Source organism: Narcine bancroftii, chromosome 3 (genome assembly GCF_036971445.1).
Source record: "Narcine bancroftii isolate sNarBan1 chromosome 3, sNarBan1.hap1, whole genome shotgun sequence".
NCBI lineage: Eukaryota > Metazoa > Chordata > Chondrichthyes > Torpediniformes > Narcinidae > Narcine > Narcine bancroftii.
In genome coordinates, this window is record NC_091471.1 from 94,202,496 (window position 1) to 94,223,553 (window position 21,058).

Here is a 21,058-nt window from a genome sequence, read left to right on the forward strand (position 1 = left end):
ATTATACCCCTCTATTAGAAAAAAAAAGGATTTACAGAAATAGAAAGATCTGCCGATTACATTAATAGGAAGGGTAAATTGTATAAAAATTAAAGTAATGCCAAGACTGCAGTATCAATTGTTGCCTATTGTATTAACAAAAAAAATCTTTAAATTATTTAAGACAATTCCTACGGAATAACAAAGTACCAAGAATTGCACTGGAAAAGTTAACATAAATTGGGAGCACTTAGACTTCCTGATTTTAAGAAGTTATCTATTAGCACAAGCAAGATCTCTATCATCTTTCTTTGAAGAAAACAGTTCCCCTTCATGGATTCAAATGGGACTAAATTCAATAAAAGAGAGACAATGAAGGACTTTATTTGTAAGTGGAATATTAAGTCAATAACCAAAAAAAAACCAATCCTATATCAATACGCATGATTAGAATATGACAAGAAATAAATGAATATATTGGGGGGATAAAGCAGGTATATCACTGAGGACACCATTATGTAAAAATGTACTATTGCTTTTGAATCTGGTTAACAAAATTGAATTCATGGTATGGAAAAGGAATAAGATATGTTGATAATTGTTATATGGAAGGATCTCTTATGTCTTTTGAACAATTAAGGAATAAGTATGGAGTAGCTAATGGGACATTCTTTTGGTTTCTCCAGTTAAGATCGTTCTTAAGAGAAAGTTGGGGACCAAACATGGCCCCATCTGAAATTAGTGAGATGGAACAAATGATATGGCTAGGGAACACACCTAAATTTATATCTAAAATGTACTTTGCTCTCCAAAATGTAAGTGCAAAACCAGGTTTACAAAGATCAAGAGAGAGATGGGAGTCAGATTTAGGAGTTGCAATAATGGAAAGATGCTAGTCTGACAGTTTGGATAGCATGACATCAATTATAAATGCAATCTTCCATTAATTCCATACTAATAAATGCAATTATTAGTACAATATAATTTTCTACATCAATTATACCTCACATCACAGAAATTAGATAAATCAAAATTGTAAATGTCAGAAATGTATTTTAGATGTAGAATAGAAATAGGAATGTTTATATTCTATGTGGTCGTGTGTGAAGGTGAGACTTTTCTAGCAGGATATTTCTAAAATACTAACAAGGATAACGGGTGGCCTTCACGGATGACCCAGAGCTTTATCTTTTGGGCAACTTGATTGAAATCAATAATAAACTAACTAAATTCTAAATTTCATTTGTTAAAATAGCTTTAGTTATGACTCAGAAATGTATTTTGATTACTTGAAAACCCGACTCCCCTCTACAGATAGCATAATGGAAGACAGAAATGAACAGTTGTATACCTATGGAAAAAAAATCTAAAGAACAAACATGATGTAGTTATAAAAATATGCCAACCATCTTTGGACTATATAGGGGCTGAAATATAATTTTAAAAAGTGCTACTATTATAAAAATATAAGTGACCTCCCCAAATTGAAAACTTTTTTTAAAAGCCCAAATGTAAGCCCTGATGGTATATGGATTTATACTGTGAAAGGGGTTGTAGTGTTTTGTAAGAAAATGTTATTTATGTATATGTATTGAAAATGGAAAATTTTGATACCTTTACTTAAGATGAAATAAACAAAAATGAAATATGAAAAAAGAGAAACGTACAGCATCAATTATATTTCCAATGTGCTTCTCTGATTTGAAATGTTCTTTTAGAGCAAAACCTACCTTTTACCACCATAGAATAATGTTAAAATTCTCCATTAAATATGACTTTAAATACACAGCATTGATAAATATGGAGACATTCATGCTGTGTTCAATCGCACAAGAATTAACAATTAAAATTTCTAAAGTCTAGGCAAATAGCATGTGATAATTTAGTAAGAATAAATGTGTTATGATTAAAACCCACCTTTTATTACCATGGAATAACATTCAAATTCTACATCAAAAACAACTTTAAATGCACAGCATTATTAAATATGGAGACATTCATACTATGCTCAATCACACAAGAATTAACAATGAATATTTCCGAAGTCTAGGAAAATAGCATGTGATAATATGGAAAGAATAAATGTATTATAATTAAAATAAGTTGGATAATAAGATTGAAATCAGATGATAATGATGAGAACAGGTCATACCTTGCAAGATTCTTATTGTATGACAGAATGTGCTTAAAATAAAGCTTGTTGCAAGCAATCAAGTACTCCTATGTCAAATTAATTTCCACAACAAAAATTGGATATATTGAACACTTGTTAAAATATGGAAAAGATCTAAAGCAAATAAAAGTGTGCATTAAATTGGCAGTGATTGAAGGTCTCATTTCAGTTTTGGCTGAGGCCCCAATGGCCTTGTTTGCTTAAATATGTACAAAGACATTTTCTCCACCCTGTTTTTTCAGTGATTGGAAACTATGGAGAAAGTGCTTTTACGAGTGAATTGTGAATTACTTTTGTAGTAGGTAGAGGAAGGCAAATCAAAGAGTATCAGTAGGAATCTAGGTGCACAGTCGTGTGAGTGGAAAAGGTCGGAATCGTCGCAATGACAATGAGAGACCAAGTTAAAGTAGGAATCTTCCCAAAGTTAGGCTGGATACCCTAGTAGCAGGCCAGGTAGGGTCAAGAAACCTAACAATGAAGCAGGCCTTGACCCTCTGGTTAAGACTCTGGTTGTCACTGTTGAAAACTGCTGTATTTTCTGGTCTTGAATGCAAAACAGAACTTGGCACAAACAACATTGTTTAACTTTGTATTATCACAGTACCCTCTTTGCATATATACATCACATGTCCAGGAGGTTCAAGATTGACAATTTTGAAGACTGTTAAGTGCACATTAAATATCCAAAATAATTCAGTGATCAAGTTTTACATTAAGTGTATTGCATAAAAACATATGCAAACATAAAACACAAGGATTTCAATTCCTCTATTCTCTAAAAAAAACATTGATATATTCACGTCAACTGTTTGAGTGCTTTAAGACTTTAGCTCCACACCAAGAGTTCATTCTACTTTTGGAGTCATTATTTTAAAAATGAACAGCTTGCCAAGTCTGCAACCATTGTCTGTTCCCAGCTGAGAAAGTGATAATGGGTTGCATTCTTGCACTGATGAACAATTTCTATGCCACTTAGGAAGTCCACCAAGTCATTTGTGCCAAAGAATCAATCATGTTGGTCAGGAGTTACAAATACTTTTCCACTGGTAGAAAACCAAATGATTTTCAATGGCAGTGATAGCTTTCATTTGAACAATTTATTCCCAGATGTCTTTAAAAATAAATTAAAATCCCCAAAACTGCTAGCATGGGAAGCTATCCTTTCTATTAGTAGTCTAGTAATATCATCACTACACTATGTAGTCCTCAATTTTTGGAGCTGAACTTTACTGTCATTTGTGCTTGAGAATGGAAGTGACAGTTAAAGCACATTCCAAATAAAATGCATTGAAGAAAATGAATAATTAAAACCTTTCAGGACTTTTTAGATTTTTCTGTACCTCTGAAAGATCTGAAAAAAGTGCTTGGCTGGTGTTACGTCTCAATGTATCCCAGTAGCTTCGATCTGTTTTATGATCTGGGCCATCTTTTTTTAACACCTGCAAAGTTTTGAAAAGGTATAATTGTTGTAAGGTCAACATTGTTAAGTATATATTGTGAAATTTCCACACAAGACACTAAAAAATTATGCAAATTATATCAACTCAGCTCCATTTATTTTGAATGAGTTAGGAATGTAAGGAGTACATGTATAATTCAAATAATGTTTCTTTGTGCTGGATCCAAAGAAAGTTATACTTGCCTCACAGACAGTGTAATGAAAGTTCATGTGATGAATTCCAGGAATGAGGAGGCTTCTCCTGTGATGGGAGATTGAATAGGATGGGCCAAAACATTCTACAGTTTAGAATAGCAATCTCACGACTGTTAAAACATGTACTTCTTATTCTATTAAAGGGTCTGGAGCAATTATTAGATCTTTCAAAACAAGTTTTATCAGATATGCTCTGACTGACTCATATTAAAAAAGGTCAAGAGCCAAATGATTTCTAATCTGAAATGGCTTGAAAGAGCACACATGCTTAAATTAGGTGGTGTGATTTAGGATAAGAAGTACGCTATTGAAGATACAAAAAAATACACATTTCTTTAGTGTAATGATTTTTTGCAAAGTCCTATGGCATGTTCTGTAGATAGTCCATCTGAATACATTTAAGAATTAGATCCAAAGACATTAGGATGAGTAAATGAAGAAACTGAGTATTGGATGGATAATAGAGCTGAAGACAAGGATCAGTCATGATCCAAGTGAATGGTAAAACAAGCTCAAAAGGGCTGAAGAGAGTGATCCTGCTTCTCTATCCAGTGTCCTCAAGTTCTTCAAAAGCAGAACGTGGGACAAAAATAATTATTTATTAATAAACTACATTTGCAGTTGCTTATGAATTTAATATAATCATTCACGTTTCAAATATATTGTTACCAAAGTGGTGAGACTTTATTGTTCTACATCTTGGCGAGGTGATGAGAGATGATCAAATGTTCATGCAGTTAGATGTAGAAAAGGATCCAGGAACTTGTACTCATGAAGACTTCCTGCTGATGCAGGCTAACTTCACGGTAATGAGTGCTTAGTTGGGGAGTCCGATTTCTTCACGTAATTTTATGTACGTTCTAAGGATTTAATTATTTATTTACAGGGACATTAATAAAACTTGCTAGTCTTCTAATAAGTAGTCTTTTTTTGATGGCCAAATAATGTCAAAATTAATCTTGTATAATTTATTTTCTTTTTTTGTTTTTAGAATATCTATTAATTTCTCTGCCATACAAATACAGTGCTATCCTGATGTATTCTATATGCTTTTAGATATAGAACATAAATTTACTAGACCAGACCAAGGAGTCAAAAGGAACAAAAATAAAAACAGGGGTTTTAACACTATTGTCAAAATCTTATAGCACTACTGACTTATTATACATAGATCCCCCATTTCAGGGCACTGCAATCTTTAGGATATTTTGCTTCACAGAGTTTATGATTACTCAGGTGTGTTTTATTGCTTCATTGGTGCAGCTATAAGAGAGCTTGTCTTGCTTCTAAGCTTTTATCATCTTTGGAGTCTGTAGTTGCCATTTTTAACATGAGGACCAGAGTTGTGCCAATGAAAGTCAAATAAGCCATTATGAGGCTGAAAAACAAGACTAAAATAGTAAAAGATATCACCCACACCTTAGGATTACCAAAGTAAACTTTGAAACATCATTAATAAAAAATAGCCTACTGGTGAGCTCAGTAATCTCAAAGGGACTGGTAAGCCAAGGAACACCTCCACTACTGACGACAGAAAAATTCTCATCATAATAAAGAAAAATCCCCAAATGCATGTCCATTGGATCAGAAACACTACTGTCCACAGAAGACTTCATGAACGGAAATACAGACACTGCAAGATGTTGGCCACAAAAACAGGATGGCCAGATAACAATTTGCCAAGAAGTTTCTAAAAAGATCCTGAAGAATTCTGGAAAAGGTCTTGTGGACAGATGAGACCAAGATTAATCTGTATCAGAGTGATGGCAAAGGTAAAGTCTTGAGGAGTAAAGGAACTGCCTAAGATTTAAAGCATACCACCTCATCTGTGAATCAAGGTGGTGGGGGTGTTATGACCTGGCTGTATGGCTGCCACAGGTACTGGCACACTTATCTTCATTGATGATGTAGCTGTTGATGGTAGTAGCAAAATTAATTCTGAGGTGTACAGAAACATCTGCTCTAGTTTGAGCAAATGCCTCTAACCTCATTGGACTGCACTTCATCTACAGCAAGACAATGATCCTAAACAAACTGCTGAAGTAAAAAGGAGTTTTTCAAAGCTAAAAATTGGAAAAATTCTTGAATGTCCAAGTCAGCTACTTGATCTAAATCCAACTGAGTATGCCTTCCACATTTTCCATAGGAATAAGATACAGGAGCCTAAAGACGAGCACTAAGCGGCACAAGGACAGCTTCTTCGCCACTGCTATCAGATTCCTGAATAATCAATGATCCCAAGACACTGCCTTATTTTTCGTGTACTATTATGTATTTAATATTTATTGTTGTAAGATGGTTTATAATATGAATGTTTGCACTATGATGCTGCCCCAAACCACAGAATGTTGTGACTTGTTCATGACAATAAATTCTGATGAAGAGCAAACTTAAAGGGACAAGCCCTTGAAACAAGCAGGACCTGAAGATGGGTGCAGTAGAGGCCTGGCAGAGCATTACCACACTAGATACTAAGCACGTGGTGATGTCTATGAAACACAGACTTCAAGCAATTACTGCATGCAAAGGATATGAAACAAAGTGCTAAACATAACTACTTTAATATACATAGCATTGCTATGGACCAAACATTATGGTGCCCTGAAATGAGGGGATTATGTCTAAAAAGTGCTGTAATTTCTACATGGTCAAACTAAAATGTTCACAAATAACCTTGAATAAAATCTGGAATGTACACTTTAATCACATATGAATTGCTTGATTACAAATTTAAAACTGTGAATCTCAGGGGGAAATAAAGGAAATAAACATTATGGAGGGCACTGTATCTTTTTATATGTATGCCTCATTCATTCATCAGGATCTAGATACAGAAATTTTATGACATTGCCTTGGAATGGCAGTATTACCATGTGGTTTAACTTGTATAAAACTGAAGTGAAGGAGGTTATAAAAAAAGGAAGCTTCAGACCCAATGAGTGAGGAGAACATTGTGAACACCACAGTCAAGATTGACACAAATTCAAAGAACTAAAAGACTAGCCTTTAAGCCAAGTATCATGCCATGCATTTAAGCTAATTGCCTGTGTGGTACAGACATATATATTAAGCAATACAGATGTGTTGGAAAAATTCAGGTCATGCAACATCTAAAAGAAATAAAGGGTAACCAATATTTTGAGACCAAGCCCCTCGTCAAGATACGATTGGCATACTCAGGCCAGAAACACTGGTTACTTTCTATCGATTCTGCATGGCCTGCTGAGTTTCTTCACCACCTTTAGCATTGCTTGATAATCATAGCATATACAGACTTTTCTAACTCTATACACCATATAGAACCTTGTGGGCTAAAAGTATAATTCACTATTTACATTAAATTCACATGCTTTAAAATGCAGATAATAACATAATCTGATGTTCTGATCAGGATTAATTTGATAATAACTCCAAGAACAGTTTTGCAAAGATCTAAATCTATTAAATCTGAACAGTACAAATTTGAAGTAATACAAATGCAAATAGAACTGAATTTTAAATGGAATACTGTCAGGAGTTGTTGGTCATGTGGGTGTAATTGCAATTTCTTTCCATGGGTTATCATGTATGAATGAAAGAGAAGCAAGTTGACCTTGGGTTCAGCAGAAGAACCAGGGGATTGAAGTACCAGGACCTTCATGCACATCAAGGCCAAAAAGAAACAATTAGAACAATGGAAAGACTGAGGCGAAGAGTCAAAAGCAAATTATGATGATTTAAGCATACTGTAGCTATGACAATTCTACATTAAGGAAACTCATTGGAAATCCCTGCAGCAAAGTAGAAAAGAGTTCAAGCGGTACAGTCAGCTCATCTCTAAAACTATGGGGGGGGGGGGGAGGGGGGGAAACATCAGTCTATATGCAGTTATTTTCTTGCTTAACCCAGCATCTGGTTAGTGTAGTAGTTAGCACAACGCTGTAACAGTGCCAGCGACTGGGATTAGAATTCGGGTCTGTCTGTTTTCCCTGTATTTATGTGGGTTTCCTCTGGGTGCTCCAGTTTCCTCCCACCCTTCAAAACATATGGGGTTTGTAGAATAATTGGTGTATTATGGTGGCATGGGCTCATGGGCTAGAAGTACCCATTACTGTGCTATATCCATAACAAATTTCCTTGAAAAACTCTATTTGTAGTTATGTTTGGAATGAGTGACTAGTCACCAAGAACTTCCTAAGATTCCAAGTCTACACCTCTTCACACCCTGTCTCCTCTAAGGATTGTATTCCCTTCTCTCAATTCCTCCACCTCCATCACATATGCTGCCAGGATGAAGTCTTCTATTCCAGAATATTCAAGATGCTTTCCTTTTTCAAAAATGTGGCCTCCTCTCTAAGGATATCAACTCAGCACCTACCTACATCTATTTCCTGCACATCTGCCCTGGCCCCGACCACCAGATGAAACAAGGACAGGATTCCCTTGTCCTCACCTATCACCCACCAGCATCCGCATCCAACATATGATCCTCGCAATTTCCACCACCAGACACATCTTCTCTTCTTCTCCCCTATCTGCCTTCCACAGGGACTGTTCCCTCTGGGACTCCCTTGTCCACTCATCCCTTCCCATAATTGCCCACAGTGACCTCAAGAAAAGATATATTTGCATCCACACCTTCTCCCTCACTATCATTTGGGGCCTCAAACAGTCCTTCCAAGTGAAGCAACACCTTTCTTGTGAATCTGCAGGGTCATCTACTGCATCTGGTGCACCGTTGTGGCCTCCTCTACATCAGACAGACTGGATGGTGACTGGGAGATTGTTTCATTGAGCACCTTCAATTTGGTGCTGCAATAACAGGGACTTGCCAGTGGCCAGCCATTTTAATTCCATACACCATTTCCATTGCCACATTTGTCCATGGCCTCATGCACCACCAAACTGTAGCTATCTGCAAATTGGAGAACATCACCTAATATTCTGTCTGGGCACTCTCCAACCAGTTGGCATTAACATCAACCAGTTCCTGTTAAATCCCTCCCGAGTCTCTCTCCTATCTATGTCTTCTTTACTCCAACTCCCCAGCCTCCTCCTTTCTTTCTCCATTTAGAGAACTACTCCCTCTCCATATCCCAGCATTTTTTTCTCTTCTACCCATATCCACTTATGGTCTCTTACCTGCTGGCCACCTGTACCCCACCTCCTGTCCCTTCCTCTCTCATTTCCTCCTCCTCCTTTTTTATTCATGTGCCTGTCTGTTTTTTGTTCATACCGAGATGAAAGGCTCAGGCCTGAAATGTTGATTACCCATATATATACTGCATTACCTGCTGAGTTTCTCCAGCATTTTTGTGTATCAGCGGTCACCAAGAACTAAATTGTTGGCAAGTCCACAGAATGTCATGATACTATAGACAAATGACAATGAAGTACAGAAAATGTTCACATTATAGATATAAAAATATTACCAATTTATTTTAAGATTGAATTTATATAAAGCAGTTTCCTTCTCCATCTAAATGAAGTGATGAAAATGTAAATGAAATATCTGAGTCCAATAACTTTTGCAAACACCCAGAAATTATAGATCAACTTCTTCACTTTCCCCACACATGACCCAGACTTCCAAAACACAAGTTCTTTTAATTTTCTAATGTAAACAGTAGAATTTACTTTGCATATTAGCAGTGCATCTGATCATTTCTTTCAGCATCTCAAAATGTTAAAAAGATTTTGTTCCACCTTTTGGTAAATAATTTTCTTAAAATTCAACAATGACTTAATTTATTTTTGATTAACCATTTAAATAAGGAAAATAATTGATCATGTTTAGCTGAGTTTCTGTTTTTTTTACACAAATGTATTATAAAGTAAAAATTCATATTTCTTGAAATTAGTTTTGGGGTAGTGGATATTATTAATCAAGATGCACGATATATTTTGATCTTCAAATGTTACACTCATAAGATACATCCTGCATATAACACTCATAAGATACATCCTGCATATAACACTCATAAGATACATCCTGCATATAACACTCATAAGATACATCCTGCATATAACACTCATAAGATACATCCTGCATATAACACTCATAAGATACATCCTGCATATAACACTCATAAGATACATCCTGCATATAATACTAGACACAATTAAAAAGCAATACATACACTGTAAGCAGGAGCAAATTGATAACCAAAAAGTTGCAGATTCTTACATGGCATATGTGTTGATGTCAAATTACAGATTGTAGTCAGCAAATGAGAAAAAGGTAAAGGAAAGACAGAGTGATTAGAAAGTGCAGTCAGTCATACAAATACATTCTCATATTAAACCGCACAGATGTTGAAGAGTATCAGGGACGGGAAGTGAGTGTAGTTACTATTTCAAGGGAGAAGGTGCTAAGAAAGTTCAATGGTCTCAGTCTCCCAGACCAGATGGATTGCACCCTTGGGTCCTGAAAGAAGTAGCAGTAGAGATTGTAGAGGCATTGGTAATAACCTTCCAGGAAATCAATAGATTCTGGCTTGTTCCCGAAGACTGGAAAATTGCAAATGTCACCCCATTATTCAAGAAGGGTGGATGGGTGGGAGAGGCAGCAGAAAGGAAATTATAGCCTGACATCAGTAGTTGGGAAGATGTTGGGGTCAATTGTAAACGATGAGGTTACAGAGTACTTGGAGGCACATGACAAGATAGGTTAAAGCCAGCATGGCTTCCTGAAAATAAATTCTTGCTTGACAAACCTATTCAAATTCTTCAAGGAAGTGACAAGAAGGCTGAATAAGGGAGATGCAATTAATGTTGTGTATTTGGATTTTCAGAAGTAATTTGACAAGATGCCACATATGAGGCTACTGAACAAAATAAGAGACCATGGTATAACAGGAAACATACTAGCTTGGGTGATTGGCAGGAAGCAAAGATAGGGAATAAAAGGATCATATTCTGATTGGCTGCCAGTTCTTAGTGGTGATCCACAGGGGTTGGTGTTGGGGCTGCTTATTTATGTGTTGTATCTTAATGATGAGGTGATGGAATGAATGGCTTTATGGCCAACTTTGCAGATGATACAAAGGTAGGTGGAGGAGCAGGTAGTGTAGAGGAAAAAAGGAGGCTGCAGAGGACTTAGACTTGGAGAATGGACAGAGAAGTGGCAAATGAAATAAATGTCGGAAAGTTACAGTCATGCACTTTGGTAGTATAAAATAAACGGGCAATTTTTTAAATGGGGAGACAATTGAAAATACCCAGATGCAAAAGAAACTGAGAGACATCAAGCAGGATAGCTTGAAGGTAAACTTGCAGGTTGAGATTGTGGTAAAGAAGGCAAATGTAATGCTGGTATTTATTTCAAGATGAATAAACAAAAGCAGGAATATAATCTTGAGGCTCAAAATGGCACTTGTGAGATCTCACTTGGAGTATTGTGAACAGTTTTGGGCTCCTCATTAAGAAAGGATGCGCTGATATTGGAGAGGATTCAAAGAAGGTTCTCTAGGATAATTCTAGGAATTAGAAGGGTTATCATATGAGGAACATTTGACATCTCTTGGCCTGTATTTGTTGGAATTTAGGAGAATGAAGAGGAATCTCTGAAACATTTCAAATGTTGAAAGGCATGGACAAAGTAGATGCAGAAAGGTTGTTTCCATTGGTTGGAGAGTCCAGGAAAAGAGGGCACAATTTCAGGATTAAAAGTGTCTGCTTGGAACAGAGATGCATAGGAATTTCTTCAGCTAGAAGGTGGTAAATCTGTGGAATTTGTTGCCACAGGTGGTTGTGGAGGCCAGGCCACTGGGTGTATATAAGGCAGAGATTGATAGGTTCTTGTTTAACCAGAGTATCAAAAATTATGGGGAGAAGGCCTGTCTGTGGGGCTGAGTGGGATAATGTATCAGCTCATGATTAAACTGTGTCCAGTTCTGGTCTCCATATTTGAAGAAGGATATACTGGCTTTGGAGATGGTCCAGAGGAGGTTTACTAGGTTGATCCCTGGGATTGACTTAGGATGAAAGATTAAATCGTCTACGATTGTATTCGCTCGAGTTCAGAAGAATGAGAGGAGATCTTATAGAAACATATAGGATTATGAAGGGTATGGATAGGATAGATGTAGGAAGGTGTTTTGAGCTGGCCGGGGAAACTAAAACGAGAGGACACAGTCTCAAGATTCAGGGGAGTAGATTTAGGACAGAGATTAGGAAAAATAGTTTTTCCCAGAGAGTAGTGAATGTTTGGAATTCTCTAACCAGGGAAGTGGTTGAGGCTGCCTCTTTAAACATATTTAAAATTCGGTTAGACAAATTTTTACATGATAGAGGAATTAGGGGATATGGGGAGAAGGCAGGTAGGTGGAGTTAGGTCATAAATTAGATCAGCCATGATCATATTGAATGGCGGAGCAGGCTTAATGGGCCATTTTTGGCCTACTTCTGTTCCTACTTCCTATGTTCCTAAACGGTAGGGCAGACTCAATGGGCAGAATAGCCTATTTCTATTCCCATATTTTATGGTCTTATAAAACAGAACTATGCTATTGGGTCTAATATTAATACTTCCCCATTTATTCTGGTGCCTCAATCTGTTGAATATCACTCACAGCTAGATTCTTTGTAGATTTGGTAACTGACATCACAAAAGTTATACTATTAAGGCTAAATGCTATTGATATCTTTTTAAATAGCCACCTAAATCAAATCCAAGTTATACATGCTCACCACCCGTGCAGACTTCTCCTCATCGTCACCTCTTCTCCCTCTTTTCTCATTTTTCTTTCTGAATATCTCCTGAAGCTACAACAAAATATTATTGAATTAGTTCACATTTCATGTATATATTTACATTCAATACTAAGTCAGCGCCACGGTCGGCATAGCACCTTTACAGCGCCGGTGATCAGGACCTGACCGAGGTTTAAGTCCCGTGCTGCCAGTAAGTAGATTGTACATTCTCCCCGTGTCTGCGTGGGCTTTCTCTGGGGACTCCCAGTTTTCTCCCACCGTTCAAAAAAATGCCAGGGGTGTAGGTTAATGGGGTGTAAAATTGGGCAGCCCAGACTTGTGGACCAAAATAACCTGTTACATTGCTGTATGTCTAATTTTTTTTAAAAATGTAGTGCCATGACAGTTCCTTTAACCCTGACAGTGGAACTGGCATTAAAAATATGTTTGCATACAAGTCTACAGTGTACTTACTGGAAAGTAAATTTATTTTGAAGGACATTTAATTTAAAAAAAAATCAAATAATTGCTCAGACGACAATTTGTTGCTAAAATATGGGAACAATACTCATTTATAATTTCTGGAATAATTTTCTTGCTGCATATGGAACATTTATTAAATATTTACTAATGGTCTTAAACTAAGCCAAGATTGATAAGAAACTGATCACTATTATCTGAACTTAAGATATGCAGTCTCCTTTTCTTGCAGTTTGATGTACATGTTTGTTATTAATTTTTAAATTATCATTGTGTCTGTAATCACATATTCAAAATTGCTTCCTTCTGGTAACCTCAGACTGTTTCCCAATTTGTCCTTCAAGTAGGTTTTCAGTTGGTGGTATGTAAACATTGTATCGTGAGTTATATTATATTTGTCCTTCATTTGTTCAAAAGATAATAATTTATTTCCAGAAAAACAATTTTCTATTCTTTAATGTATCTTACAGATTGAACTTTAAATAAATGGGAAGGGGGGCGTGAGGGAGGGAGGGAAGGGAGGGGGGAAAAAGGGGAGAAAATGACACTGTATATATTCAAGAGAAAAAAATGTCTGTATGTATTTTGGTCAGTATGGTTTATAGTGTGAAAAATAAAAAAAAAGATATCCAGTCAATATGCTGAAAATAATCCATAGCTCCATATCCTATCTCTGATTAAACATTTCTAAATTCTCAGTCTTAATTGTTCAGGTCAAGAACACTTGCATATTTGTTCTGAGAATAATGCGTATATAAACTTTCTCAGGCAAATTATTTAATTTAGTTTTGTGTAAAGAATGATCATATACCCACAGGTTGAATTAAAAAGCTTGTCCAACATTAGATTTATACTTGTATAGACACCATTTTCTCATAGTGAATTGAGAAGAATTGGGATTATCATTAAAAGTAAATTGAAGTTCTACAAGAGACCTTGAATTTGACAAGTAACATTGTGACCAAAGAGCAGAAAAAAGTTGGATACATTACTTCTCTTCTCAGTCAGTGCAGGAAATGATTTCTCTCCAGAGGGAGCATTGTTGACCTCACGTGTGAGTTGAGTGAATTTGCAAGAAAACACAGTAGCTATCATGCAGCATACTGGTATAGAGCAGGACTTGATCAACAAGGGTCTAGTGGTTTTATTGGAAATGTGCAAAATAGTTTGAAACAGAATCTTTTCAGCTGATTTACCGTGTCTGTGTGGAGTTTGAAGTTTCTTTCTTATCCCCATTAATTTTCAGGCAATCTTGTCTGTAACCCACAGCTAGCTATCCTATAATTATTTACAACACAATGGAGACAAAAAGAGATGCGGATACTGTAATATGATGTGCCTCTCGAGGTGCTGGAGAAAGCAAGTCTGGCAGTATCCATGGAAGGCAATAGACAATTAATATTCTGAGCTGAAACCCTTCATCAGGACTGGGAAGAAAGAGGGCAGAAGCCAAAATTAAAGAATAGGGGGAGGGGATGCACACAAGCTGGCAGGTGAAAGGGGAGGAAGAAACAGAAATAATGTAAGCGATCCAGAGAGCTGCAGTGATTATGCAGGGGAAGCAATGAGAAAGGCTTTCACAGAACCCTTGTTAAATAAAGGAGGAAAATTCCTTTAGGGTTGACATACCTCGAAGAGACAGTGAAGTAGCAACAGCACAAAAAAACTGCAGATGCAGGGAAATTGGAGCAACACATAAAATTCCGGAGGAGTTCAACACTTCAGGCAGCATGTGCGGAGACAGAGGAATGTCTCTCAGGACCGAATCAGGGTCTTGACTCGAACCGCCAACTCTATCTCTGCCTCCACAGATGCAGCCTGACCCAGCAAACTCTTACAGTAGTTTGTTTTTCTTTAAAACTGCAGTCAGAAGTCTGTCCTTCCAAGGCAAGAGCTCATCAGTTAAAATCATAAATCACGTAAACAGACCTCTTGGCCCATCCAGTCTTCACCAATCAAGTAGCCACTTTCACTAATCCCTCTTGGGCTCTTCCACATTCCTATCAACTTTCTCAGATTCTATCACTGACCTACAAGTGAGGAACATTTTACAGGGGCAAATTAAATTACCAACCCAAACATCTTTGGAACGAGGAAGAAACTGCAACATCCAGATTAAACCCCAGCAGTAACAGAGAGAACACACACTGCACCAAGCATCAGTAATGAACCTCTACCAGCAGTGTCACTTTGTCACCCATGGTCCTTATCAGAATTCCACAAGGGGAGGGAAGAATCTAGTATTGACCTCACATATCCAGTGACTGTTATGTTTTGCATCTCACCACTCCAGCACTGTTTTTCTTATTCTTATCTCCATTCTTCTCGTTCCGACAAATCGTGCCATTAATAAGCCCTCATCAACATCTCTCAGCTGATATCAACATCACATGTCCATTAGCCTCTCTTATTCTGGATATGATGAAAGGCGCTTTTCCCCCCTTAACCCTCCATATTTCCTGCAAATTAAAACTTTGTTAATTTCTCTATTTTTCTCATTCTGATGAAAGTCATCAACCTGAAACCTTAACGTTGTTCTCAGTCTACACATAAACACAAAGCAATAGCAGCAGAGCAGACAACTTCTCCCCTTAAACCTGCCCTGCCATTCAATGGATCATGCCTCAACTACACCTCTGTGTTTGTTCCACAAAATGCTCAATTTCTTAATGTTTTACAAATGTCCTTTTTTTTTAAAAAAAAATGTGCTCTAGCCACAATCCTCGGGGTTAAGGAATCTCAGAAGTAGTTGCTATGCACTTCCATTTTACTGATTTTTTTCCCCCTCCCACCTCTACCCTTTATTCTGTAACTCTAGCCCCCTGGCTCAGGGCTTTCCCATCTGTGGAAACACCTCAACATCATCTGTTTAATGCCTCCTTTGGATTTTATGTTTATCCTTAGGATAACTTGTCATTCTCTTAACATCCAAAGAACAATGGTCTAAATTCTTTTAGATGTTCATAACAGAACCCTTTCATCCTTGGAATTAGCCTGGGAAGTCTCTTCTGGACTGCCTCCAATGCTTGCATATTCGTTCATAAACAAGGGACCAGATGCTAGGTGTTTCTTGGATTTTTGTTTTGCTTCAGATTTCCAGGCAGATTTCTAGAGCTGCAACTCCATTATAGTTTGAGATTATCTTTATCTCTAGGAACAGTAAAGCCCCCAGAAAGAGGTTCAATGTTGGAAACCTGCAGTCAGACGAAGCGAGAGGAGACTTCCAGGCAAACCTCAAAGCAAAGCTCGACGATGCAACCCGCCTCACGGACCCGTCCCCTGAAACCCTCTGGGATCAGTTGAAGACTACCATACTGCAATCCACTGAAGAGGTACTGGGCTTCTCCTCCAGGAAAAACAAGGACTGGTTTGACGAAAACAGCCAGGAAATCCAGGAGCTGCTGGCAAAGAAGCGAGCTGCCCACCAGGCTCACCTTACAAAGCCGTCCTGTCCAGAGAAGAAACAAGCCTTCCGTCGCGCATGCAGCCATCTTCAGCGCAAACTCCGGGAAATCCAAAATGAGCGGTGGACTAGCCTCGCCAAACGAACCCAGCTCAGCGCGGACATTGGCGACTTCAGGGGTTTCTACGAGGCTCTAAAGGCTGTGTACGGCACCTCACCCCAAGTCCAAAGCCCGCTGCGCAGCTCAGACGGCAAAGTCCTCCTCAGCGACAAGATCTCCATCCTCAACCGATGGTCAGAACACTTCCAATCTCTTTTCAGTGCCAACCGCTCAGTCCAAGATTCCGCCCTGCTCCAGCTCCCTCAACAGCCCCTAAGGCTAGAGCTGGATGAGGTCCTCACCCTGGATGAGACATATAAGGCAATCGAACAACTGAAAAGTGGCAAAGCAGCAGGTATGGATGGAATCCCCCCAGAGGTCTGGAAGGCTGGCGGCAAAACTCTGCATGCCAAACTGCATGAGTTTTTCAAGCTTTGTTGGGACCAAGGAAAACTGCCTCAGGATCTTCGTGATGCCACCATCATCACCCTGTACAAAAACAAAGGCGAGAAATCAGACTGCTCAAACTACAGGGGAATCACGTTGCTCTCCATTGCAGGCAAAATCTTCGCTAGGATTCTACTAAATAGAATAATACCTAGTGTCGCCGAGAATATTCTCCCAGAATCACAGTGCGGCTTTCGCGCAAACAGAGGAACTACTGACATGGTCTTTGCCCTCAGACAGCTCTAAGAAAAGTGCAGAGAACAAAACAAAGGACTCTACATCACCTTTGTTGACCTCACCAAAGCCTTCGACACCGTGAGCAGGAAAGGGCTTTGGCAAATACTAGAGCGCATCGGATGTCCCCCAAAGTTCCTCAACATGATTATCCAACTGCACGAAAACCAACAAGGTCGGGTCAGATACAGCAATGAGCTCTCTGAACCCTTCTCCATTAACAATGGCGTGAAGCAAGGCTGTGTTCTCGCACCAACCCTCTTTTCAATCTTCTTTAGCATGATGCTGAACCAAGCCATGAAAGACCCCAACAATGAAGACGCTGTTTACATCCGGTACCGCACGGATGGCAGTCTCTTCAATCTGAGGCGCCTGCAAGCTCACACGAAGACACAAGAGAAACTTGTCCGTGAACTACTCTTTGCAGACGATGCCGCTTTAGTTGCCCATTCAGAGCCAGCTCTTCAGCGCTTGACGTCCTGCTTTGCGGAAACTGCCAAAATGTTTGGCCTGGAAGTCAGCCTGAAGAAAACTGAGGTCCTCCATCAGCCAGCTCCCCACCATGACTACCAGCCCCCCCACATCTCCATCGGGCACACAAAACTCAAAACGGTCAACCAGTTTACCTATCTCGGCTGCACCATTTCATCAGATGCAAGGATCGACAATGAGATAGACAACAGACTCGCCAAGGCAAATAGTGCCTTTGGAAGACTACACAAAAGAGTCTGGAAAAACAACCAACTGAAAAACCTCACAAAGATAAGCGTATACAGAGCCGTTGTCATACCCACACTCCTGTTCGGCTCCGAATCATGGGTCCTCTACCGGCATCACCTACGGCTCCTAGAACGCTTCCACCAGCGTTGTCTCCGCTCCATCCTCAACATCCATTGGAGCGCTTTCATCCCTAACGTCGAAGTACTCGAGATGGCAGAGGTCGACAGCATCGAGTCCACGCTGCTGAAGATCCAGCTGCGCTGGATGGGTCACGTCTCCAGAATGGAGGACCATCGCCTTCCCAAGATCGTGTTATATGGCGAGCTCTCCACTGGCCACTGTGACAGAGGTGCACCAAAGAAAAGGTATAAGGACTGCCTAAAGAAATCTCTTGGTGCCTGCCACATTGACCACCGCCAGTGGGCTGATATCGCCTCAAACCGTGCATCTTGGCGCCTCACAGTTTGGCGGGCAGCAACCTCCTTTGAAGAAGACCGCAGAGCCCACCTCACTGACAAAAGGCAAAGGAGGAAAAACCCAACACCCAACCCCAACCAACCAATTTTCCCCTGCAGCCGCTGCAACCGTGTCTGCCTGTCCCGCATCGGACTTGTCAGCCACAAACGAGCCTGCAGCTGACGTGGACTTTTACCCCCTCCATAAATCTTCGTCCGCGAAGCCAAGCCAAAGAAGAAGAGCTTTATTTCTATTCCTGTTTGCATTTCCATCTTATAGCAGGTTAATTGTCCTATTCTCCTCAATATGTCTTGTTTGTCCTTTTCCTCCTCCAAAATGCATTTAATAGGAGTATGAAGAGAAAAATTATAACAAGGTTAAATGCCACAGCAAAATAGCAATAGCAAAATAGAGGAACTCACTGGGTTGTGCAGCATTTGTCGAGGGAATGGAGTTTGTCAGAATTTAGAGAGCAAAATCAAGTGATAGGTAGACCTAGGAGGGCTAAAGTATGATGGACAGAAGGAGACAGGAGAGGGAGGAAGGGGGCAGTGATGCAGCTGAAAAGCTAGCACATATTTTATCAGCAAAACAGCCGACAATTTCAATGCAATCTTTCTTGCTACACTGAGATTATCTAGGCGTTTATGCACGTTCAGCATATTCTCCTCTTGCATTCAGATTTTAGCATCAGGTCTGACATACGTTTCACTGCTTTAACATGCAACTTTGCTTGCTTCTCCAACTTTCCCAATTTATTTGTTAATTGTATGACCCTGTAAACATTGTGATTTCTTTTTTATGTTATTTGTTTCCCCCACCCCCCCCCCCCCCCCCCACCACCTTCCCCCTGCCATCTCCTGATTGTTTTTAATCATTTTCCTAGTTCTGATGAAGATCTTAGACTGAAAACATTAACTTTTACTTGATCCATTAATTTTTCAAAAATTCTGTGTTTTGATTTCAGATTTCCAGCATCTGGCATTTGATAATTTTTAAATGCTGAAATTTCTGTTGTTATTTAAAATTTAAATCCCAAATAAATATGTTGGAAATAAGGACTACTTTGGAATCTCATTTGATCTTAATATTGTTTAATATGAGTGAAAACATAACTTGGATGGGGACAAAAGAATTAATTGACCCAACTTCAAAGGTGATTTATTCCAAGTACTTTTTAACTCATCAAATAACTGTCACAATTTTGAGTCAAGTGCTCACTCCAATTAATGAATCAACAAATATGTACATTACAAAAAAACATACTGAAGGGCAGAGAGTTTATAAAAATATGTGCATGCGCATTTCGCTTATCAGGACTTAACTTGCCATAGCATATTGCACAGCAGAGGGCCATGAAAGAATAATACTTATATTGTCTTCAAAACTGGTTTTAATGAACATAATCCATTGAAATGTATTTTTTTAATTAAAAGTTGCAATAAACAAAAATGAAGACAGAATATACAGATTAAAGTGCATACCACCAAGAACTCCTTCTTGTCCACCATTTCATTGCCATCAGTATCAAACATGTTGAATGCTATTTTAAAACCCGCATGAGGCTCTGCAATATTTATGCAAAGTATATTAGTTATGAAAGAATAACAACAGATAAATGCAAAATTTTCATTTCAGGCTTTGTCCCTCCATTATCCAAGAGAGGACTTTTTAATTGATCGAGAACTTAAAAAAAATGGAAACATTTATGGTGTGCACCATGCCAAAGACAGATGTGCATATGATGGGAGGTGATCATTAAATAGCTATCCCTAAAGAGGTGATAATGAGCAAACTTGTGAGTCTAAAGATAGACAGGACCCCTGGTCATGATGGAATGCATCCCAGGGTACTGAAAGAAATGGCAGGGTTATGGTAGAGGCTTTCATGATAATTTACCAAAATTCTCTGAACTCTGGGCAGGACCTGCAGATTGGAAAACAGCGAATGTCACAACACTATTTAAAAAAGGATATAGGCAAAATGTAGGGAAGTACAGGCCAGTTAATTTAATATCTCTGATTGGGAAAAAGCTTGAAGAAGAACAAGCGAGGCATCTGCAGCGAAATAGATCCATCAGGCAGTTGAAGCATGGATTCAGCAAAAGCAGGTCCTGTTTGACAAATTTACTAGAGTTCTTTGAGGATATAATGAGCGCAATAGGGTTAAGTAGGTGGACAGTGTTTACCTGGATTTCCAGATGGCGATCAATAAGATGCCGCATAAAAGACATATAGATAAGGATGCACAGAGTTGAGGGAGATAAGCTAGCATGGATGGAGGATTAATTAACCAATAGAAAGCAGAGAGTTGGGATACAGGGGTGTTTTTCTGCTTGGCAATCAGTGGTGAGTTGTGTGCCACAGGGGTTAGTACTGGGCCCGCAACTGTTCAAGATATACATTAACAATCTGGAAGAGAGGAAAGAGTGTATCCAAGTTTGCTGATGACACTAAATTGAGAGGAAAAGCAAATTGTGCAGAGAATGCAGAGAGTCTAAAGGGAGATGTAGATAAGTTAGGTGAATGGGCAAGGGTTAGGCAGATGGAGTACAATGTTGGCAAATCTGAGGATAACCACTTTGGAAGGAGAAATGGATGATCAGAATATTATTTAAATGGCAAACTGTGTAGAAGGACTTGGGAATGCTTGTGCATGAATTGCAAAAGGTTGGTTTGCAGGTGCAGCAGGCTATCAAGAAAACAAATGGAATATTGGCCTTCATTGCTAGAGGGATTG

General features: G+C 38.7%; 1 protein-coding gene and 1 long non-coding RNA gene across 5 annotated transcripts in view; one reads left to right on the plus strand and one right to left on the minus strand.

The window, feature by feature from the left end:
• Window positions 1-21,058, minus strand: part of micu3a (mitochondrial calcium uptake family, member 3a) — a 195,917-nt gene that overhangs the window by 103,866 nt on the left and 70,993 nt on the right. For all 3 annotated transcript variants that reach the window (XM_069924577.1, XM_069924576.1, XM_069924578.1), the window contains exons 6-8: window positions 19,804-19,886; window positions 12,477-12,551; window positions 3,493-3,591 (exon numbers count right to left, since the gene is read on the minus strand). In XM_069924577.1, the coding sequence (XP_069780678.1) occupies window positions 3,493-3,591; window positions 12,477-12,551; window positions 19,804-19,886 (257 nt within the window). The remainder of the gene's footprint in view (window positions 1-3,492; window positions 3,592-12,476; window positions 12,552-19,803; window positions 19,887-21,058) is intronic.
• LOC138757375 (uncharacterized) overlaps window positions 1-21,058 on the plus strand; it is a 95,900-nt gene that overhangs the window by 35,030 nt on the left and 39,812 nt on the right. Inside the window, exon 3 of one of the 2 annotated variants that reach the window (XR_011353543.1) lies at window positions 164-989. The exons of the other annotated variant lie outside the window; for it this stretch is intronic. This is a non-coding gene — a long non-coding RNA (uncharacterized lncRNA). Of the gene's footprint in view, window positions 1-163; window positions 990-21,058 lie in introns of those variants that run through there. 2 annotated transcript variants of the gene reach the window in all.